Source organism: Myotis davidii, unplaced genomic scaffold, assembly GCF_000327345.1.
Source record: "Myotis davidii unplaced genomic scaffold, ASM32734v1 scaffold223, whole genome shotgun sequence".
Lineage (NCBI taxonomy): Eukaryota > Metazoa > Chordata > Mammalia > Chiroptera > Vespertilionidae > Myotis > Myotis davidii.
Window position 1 is genome coordinate 3,834,370 of NW_006294609.1, and position 8,063 is coordinate 3,842,432.

The 8,063-nt window shown below is 40.1% G+C and overlaps 1 protein-coding gene across 1 annotated transcript in view; it reads right to left on the minus strand.

The window, feature by feature from the left end:
• Positions 1-6,429: 6,429 nt before the first annotated feature.
• PPP1CC (protein phosphatase 1, catalytic subunit, gamma isozyme) overlaps positions 6,430-8,063 on the minus strand; it is a 6,868-nt gene continuing 5,234 nt past the window's right edge. The window contains exon 6 of the mRNA XM_015567350.1: positions 6,430-6,945. Within this exon, the coding sequence (XP_015422836.1) occupies positions 6,856-6,945 (90 nt within the window). The 3' untranslated portion in view covers positions 6,430-6,855. The remainder of the gene's footprint in view (positions 6,946-8,063) is intronic.

Consider the following 8,063-nt stretch of genomic DNA (forward strand, 5'->3'; position numbering starts at 1 on the left):
TTCATTTTACGTAGGATGCCTTTCACATGATTTTCTTTGAAGGGTTCTACCTGTCAAAGTTTGGACAGCATTCTTAGAGGCACCCTGTCTTTCTAGAGATGGGGAGAGAAGGCAGATCACCTTTCTCAGCTCTTGGATTATATAAATGCAAAAGAGGTTGAAGTTTTGAATGAAATGATACTGACCTGGATAAGATCATGAATTTAAAATATAATCTCATAAAAATGCACCATTCGTGCCCTAACTGGTTTAGCTCAGTGGATAGAGCTTTGGCCTGCAGACTCAAGGGTCCCACCCAGGTTTGATTCCGGTCAAGGGCATGTACCTTGGTTGCGGGCACATCCCCAGTAGCGGGTGTGCAGGAGGTAGCTAATGGATGTTTCTCTCTATCCCTCTCCCTTCCTCTCTGTAAAAACACCAATAATATATATATTTTAAAATGCACCATTCATGGTGACCAAAATGTGCACCCAATAATTTGCACTTGCAGCAAATCTTGAATCTTACTGGGTATAATACTCAGTGACCCTAAAAACAGTGAAACACGGGTGCAGCCCTGAAACCAATGTAAGCCAAGCTAGTGAGCTTTCCCAGCCAACCCTGATCCACACAGGACCCGTGCAGTTTATCATTTACACTGCACAGCCTTCCAACGGCGGGTGGGGGAGGTTTGAGGGTATGATCTGCCAGTCAACTCCAGCTATCCCTTAATCAAAGGGTTAGCACTAAACATGAGAAGATATTGGTGTTTGTAGGTGGGTTTTCAAATTTGGAAGTGCATTTTTGGTATAAGGTATGGAATTTGATTCTTCTAAAGCAGTGGTTCTCAACCTTTCTAATGCTGTGACCCTTTAATACAGTTCCTCATGTTATGGTGACCCTCCCAACCATAAAAGTACTTTCGTTGCTACTTCATAACTGTAATTTTGCTACTGTTATGAATCGTAATGTAAATATCTGATATGCAGGATGTATTTTCATTGTTACAAATTGAATATAATTAAAGCATAGTGATTAATCACAAAAACAATATGTAATTATATGTGTTTTCTGATGGTCTTAGGCGACCCATGTGAAAGGGTCATTTGATTCCCAACGGGGTTGCGACCCACAGGTTGGGAACCACTGCTCTAAAGGCTCATGCAGCTGGTGAATGAGCAAATCTCCAGCAGATGGCATATGAACTTCCTTTATCCCACCAGCTGGCTCTCCTGCCTGCCACACCTACCTAGCTTGCCAGGGTTTTGCAGGAAAGGTCAAGCAGCCAGTCTGTCCAAGAACATAACAACTAGTTACTGTTTTCTTGTTCGCCAGCCCTGAACAACTGGTGTGTGGGCTGTTCTTTCTGGGAGACACGGCATTTGGCACTGCGCTAATATGGTGGCTAGAAGAAAAAAGGAATATGCATTTTTATTTATTTTCCCACCCTTCTATTTTTTAAAATGTATTTTTATTGATTTCAGAGAGGGAGAGGGATAGATAGAAACATGAGTCATTGATTGGCTGCCTCCTGCACACCCCCTACTGGGGATTGAGCCTACAACCCGACATGTGCCCTGACTGGGAATCGAACTGTGAACTGGTTCATAGGTCAATGCTCAACCACTAAGCCACACCAGTCGGGCAGAAATATGCATTTTTAAATGGCTCTTCAGAATTTTTCCTATAGTTGCACCAAATATGCATCTTGGCTGAATGATTACAATTCAACATTTGGTCTCAGCCAATATTAGAGAATTGTTTGAGACAAGAATGAACTTGAAATCCATAGGGGGGTAAAAAACTAGGCCTTACGGTTTAATTATTACAACTTTGGATTTTCAAATGTTTGACATTGGGCAGGAACAATACTTTCTTAGCACTGCTCCTATGGTATTTGCACATTTGTAATACTACGTAGGTGCTTTTACCTGAAGCTGGTAGGAGACAAGTTGTTTTTTGGCTGGCCCTACCACCAAATTGAATGCTGTGTCCTAATAGTAAGATAATGACTATGTCATTCCCAATTTCAAGACTTAAAATCTAGTTGGGCCCAGCTAGTGTGGCTCAGTGCTTGAGCATCGACCCATGCACCAAGAGGTTGCAAGCTCCATTCCCGGTCAGGGCACATGCCTGGGTTGCACACTTGATCCTCAGTAGAATCGACGTTCCTCTCTCTCTTTCTAAAAACAAAAAACAAAACCAAACCTGGGTGGCTTTAAGACAGCATGGAGGGACTTGGAGAGTATCATGCTAAGTAAAATACTTGTCAGAGAAAGACAAGTATCACATGATCTCACTCATATGTGGAATCTAATTATCAAAATAAACTGATGAACAGAATGGATCCAGAGACATGGAAACATGGAATAGTGTGGAATCTCGGAGGAAAGGCAGGGGAGAGGTAATCAACCAAAGACCTTGTATGCATATTTGCATAACCCATGGACACAGATGGTGGTGGGGTGGTGAGGATCTGGTGTTGGAGGTCAATGGAGGGGAAAAGGGGGACATATGTAATACTTTAAACAATATTTATTTTAAAAAAAATCTAGGTGGTGACAATTTAATTTTACACAATCCCTCTCTCAAGCCTGTACAGTGCTTTGATATGCTTTCCAAATATTTCTTGAAGTACTTAAGACTGTTGCCACCTGATTAACTTCCAATAATTTGTGTGCCTTATATTTTAAAATTCTTATAAACTTTCGTTAGCTCAGAGTATAAAGTTCTTTCTGAACTTATCTAGGTAACAATATATTTTCCTATTGAATTGTCGCTAACTTTCTATTTGATTCCAAGTTTTCATAATTAACCAAAGTGCTTTATTAATCCTGTAACATATTTATATTCCAAATACAGACAAAATGACATAATTCCCACAACAGAAATGCCTACCTGTATTGGAATTTATTCAGGTATTTGCAACAAATGCAAAAGCCATGCTTTTTCCAGCTACTGAAGCTATTGTGCTGATCAGATGGATAGTCATCTCTGTTCACTTAGTCAATCATGCACAAATTCCAAGGAAGCCAGGAATTGTAAGTATTCATTCTGTTCCAGTCTTGGGTTAAGGTTGAAGGCATTAATAGTGCATCTTTATTTCACTCTTTTTCTGCAGCTCACATATATAACCCAGTAAGGATGAATGGAAATCAACTTGTGCCTGCACCACGTTTTCCTGATATTGGTTTGCATTGTCATTGATGTCAATCTTAGAAATATCCTTTGGTATCTTAGAGCTTTTTACTGAATGTGTAAGCCAAGTTGTAGGCACCTTTTGTCGTTTAATAGTCACAATCCCATCAGGGAGTAAGTCCCCTAGTTCCCTATTTATAGGTGAGGAAAAGCCTGGGGCAGAGGGCATATTCTTCTGGTCTAGGCTCAGGTGTACATCAGATTTGCAGAACTGAAGAGTGAAGTCATTCACACAGGTTCAAGCTAGCTGGTCTACAAGGCTGAATGAGCTTTGGGTCTCTTCCAAGAGGTGGGAAACGGGCATACAGAACTCAAAAGCCTTTCACTGTCTGCATAGCCAAACCTGCGTGAAACATTTCTTCTTTGCCCTCCAACAGATCCCAGTTCTGTCCAAACCACCACATTCATGCCCTTCCTGGATAGCATGATGCCTTAGTTTACCAGCAAACTGAGTTTCCTTTTAACCGCCCGTCATAGAAAACAGGTTATTTCCATCAATCTAAATCCTGTACCTTCACGGCTCAGCACTCGCTTATTCCTAGTCCCCATGTCTCAAAACACACTTGGGTGTGTTACTTGAGAAGTCTCTGGTCTTACATCAAGGTGCTTCAAGAACAAGGGTGCCGTGTAACATCTGTGCTGTGCACTGCAGCTGGATGTGGGTAGGCCTAGTCCAGTAGGTACCAATCCATGACTTTAATGGATGGGTTTAAATTATATTATACAGACTGTTTAGCTACATTTAAGGATGGCTATCACCTATCTTCCTAATGGTTTTGTAATGGTGCGGTCATTTTGAGAGCTGAAATACATTATAAAACAGTCACTTCAAAGAAAACTACCATTTAAAATATTACACTAATAATTACGACTTCATGTTTCCTAGTTATTTCTTTTGCATCTGCTGAAAATTATCCATGTGTTCCGCATGCAGTCAGTACTCAGAAAGGCTTAGCTATCCACCGCTCAGAACCAGGTCATAACCAGGCCACAAACAAAAGGTAGGTGGCTACTTACAATCAACCAACTGAGATATTCAAACACATGAAACAACTAAGAATAATTGTAAGGGATTAAGTAGTAACTATTTACTGAATACTATCCTAAGTCAAACACTCTTCTGAGCCTATCGTATTATTTCACTCACTGATTCACATTGAGGGGCAGGGACTGTCCTTTTGTAGCTAGGGGACAGTGTGGCTCAGCATTTAAACTCCTCAAATTATACAACTAGGAGAGGAGGCAGGGCTTGAATCAGGTGAAACCACTAGCTTATCAAATGAGAAAGGTTAGGGTAGACTGGGAGTTACAAGGTAAGGCCTCAAGTTCTGTTGTCACATACAAGTTTCAAATTATTCAAAGCTCTTCTAAAACCTCACGTCCTACAACCCAAGATATTGACTTTGTTCTCTACCTAACCAGTGCCATGACTGTTGGTTTTCTGAAGGAATTTTAAGCCAGGCACCACACTCTACACTCTATAACAGCCGTGGGCAAACTACGGGCCGCGGGTCAGATCCGGCTCGTTTGAAATGAATAAAACTTAAAAAAAAAAAAAAAAAAGACTGTACCCCTTTATGTAATGATGTTTACTTTGACTTTATATTAGTTCACACAAACACTCCATCCATTCTTTTGTTCCGGCCCTCCGGTCCAGTTTAAGAACCCATTGTGGCCCTCGAGTCAAAAAGTTTGCCCACCCCTGCTCTATAACCTATGCAGAGTGGCCCAATATTACAACTTTAGTTTTGAAATCTTAGAAGTGACACAATTGATAATGTCCAGAGCATAGATTCAAGACATATGAAAGTGGCCTTTGAGACAATCAATTATTGCCCATTTTTCCCCTGTAGTCAAAGAGGTCTGGGAGAATTAGAGGAAAAGTGAAATGCAACTGTGGATTTATCACTGAATGTGGAGCAGGAAGGCAGTAGGCCACGAGGTCTCACTTCTCTCACTGGCAGAGGAGCACCCGGGGGGCTATGCCTCAGGACCAGAGCCCGTTTGTATAGATGGGAGGCCACCCCAGCATGCCTGCGCTCTCCCCTCCACCATCAGTTAAAATTGCCCCTCACAAGCAGGTCCTCTTCAAACTCCCCCCTTTTTTTAAAAATATATTTTATTGATTTTTTACAGAGAGGAAGGGAGAGAGAGAGAGAGTTAGAAACATCGATGAGAGAGAGACATCGATCAGCTGCCTCCTGCACATCTCCCACTGGGGATGCGCCCGCAACCCAGGCACATGCCCCCGACCAGAATCGAACCTGGGACCCTTCAGTCCGCAGGCCGATGCTCCATCCACTGAGCCAAACCGGCTTCGGCCAAACTCCCTTTTTGACAGAAGAGCTTTTAATTTAAAATGACAGAGTGCTTTTAATTTAAAATGCTTTACCCACTTTTAATTTACTCTGAGATTAATGTGTGCATTCAACACGTGTGACAAATATAAAGTAGCTCCTGAATTACCAAGTCCAACTGAACCCAGACAAAAAGAAAACTATGAATACAGATAAAATCACAGCTCACCAAACCCCACACCTCCCCAAATATATTATGGGAGGATAGTTTAATCTCATCACGCCACTGTAGAAACTTACTTACATCCAGGTTAGAATTCAAAGAACATGAGCATGCATTATAATCCATCTTGGGAAAACAGACTATTTGAAGGAAGACAAATTCAAATAGAAACTGTGTGGTTTCCAGAGCAATTTATTCTTTAACATCTAGTCAATATGCCATCAATAGTTCTCCTGTGTGCATTGTGCTGATAAATTGACACTGAGAGGATTTAACAAGTTCGTCATTTAATAAGTCTGAATTCACTTTCATCACATGGTATTGTACACGGTCATCTGTTGAAACAGATTTCTTTTGAACAGATCTTGGTTTAAAAAAGTCATAGATAAGGTAAGTTCTGTATAAACTGGTGGATAGGTAAGTTAGTTCTTTTGTTTTGACTTATAAGCCTCAACTTCACCGCAGAATAAAGACTGTAGGCCAAAGAAAGCATAATTGCTCAGTCGTACAGAACAGTATTGTTTCTATAATTTGGAGCTTTCTGAATGGACGAGTTCAGGCCTGATGCAACTGTAAAAAGATTACTTAATGAATAGACTATATGGCTGGCAACGTTGAAAGTTACTCCTAATGTTGATAACTATAAAAACCAGTTTGTACATGACAAGACAATGAGAGAAATAAGCAATCCCTTTGAAACAAATTCCTAAAAAAAAAAAATGTTCACAGTGATTTGTATCAACAGTATGCATTTTATGACAATAACATGTACAGACTGAGCACCCTAGGGCTCTCTTTATATCCTAAAGAAAACGAGCATTTACAATTATTCATGGGTTTTACTGAATTGAAAAAAGAAAGTCAATTGTACAGTTACCTCTTAGACAGGATAAACTGTCTGGGGGGTGCACAGCTTTAACACCATCATTAAACTTGCTTGCAAAAGGAAGAGAGAATTAAAAAACAAAACATTTTTTCTTGGGAGTGAAGTCTTTCATTTGCTGTAATAACCAGCAAATGCCATTCATTAACTGAAAAAATGGGAGGGCCCCACAAACACACTATTTGAGCAAGCTGACCAATACACATTACAGTTTTAGAAAGGAAGGTTATATACTATATGTTACAAGTCCCAACTAGGCAGTGTCAAAATGGTATCTATTTCTTTGCTTGCTTTGTGATCATACCCCTTGGAGGTGTTACGGGTCTTGTGGCACTCGGCTTCTTTTTCTCTGCAGGCTTTAAAATCTGCAAAGATTCAAAAGACAAGTGCATTTTAGGAAATATATTCAACCCCATATCTTCTTAAGATCTCTTAAATGTCATTCAAATCTTTTATTCAAAAGGTTTTGACTTTGAAACTGCCCCAACAACCTCAAAAGTCCCAATAGCTTATTAACATCAACCAAGCTGACAAATAAACATTTCGGTAATAAATGTTATGATGAATAGATAAAAGATGTAATCTAGACAAATTATTTTGCCTCTGGAAAAAAACCTGACAATTTTCTCAAGTTACACCTCGTAGAATCGTTACACTACCCCTTCTGACATAAGGAGAGAAAGTGCTGTAAGAATGTTGTTTCTCAAACTCTGAGGGGATCCTCTCACAATCTCTAGGAGCTGCAAGTTCCCCCTGATAATTGGTGCAAAAAAAATTGTTTTATTCCATTTAACTGTACGCGACTTCAGTGGCTCTATTTATATTTAAGACTGGGCTGGCTTGAAGTGGTACAAGTTTGACTTAAGTGAAGGAGAAAGAGACAGAGAAACAGACTTTACTTTGTTTAAATGATGGTTTTGTGCCGAGTGAAGGCCAAATGATGTCATGGTGAATCAACAGAGGTTTAGTAGAAATTATACTAGAGAAAATTTACACTCGAGAAAAGTAGCGGGAGAACTGAGTAATCACAGCACATCTGGCAGTATTCTCACATGCAAGTGGTGATTTAATTTAAACTGAACATCATACTGACATTATAGTTAGATTTATAGTAAAGGGGACACCAGCATAAAGAGCTAATGTATTGGTTTTTGTGCTTCTCTAAAACCTATTTAAATAATGCAAAAACAGTTAAATTGGAAATTAGGGGAAAGGTTTTATGATAATGTTTTCCTTAAAAGGGGGTTTACTTATTACTGAACTAGAATAAACACTGGTTACGGGAAAATAAAAATTTAGTCTATTTAGGGAGAACCAAGATGGCGGCATAGGTTAACGCCGGAGTTTGCCGCCTCGAACAACCATTTCAAAAGTGAAACTAAAAGACGGAAGGGACATCACCCAGACCCACAGGAACGCTGGCTGAGTGGAAGTCCTACAACTAGGAGGAAAGAGTAACGCATTCGGAGACTCAGAGGAGGCG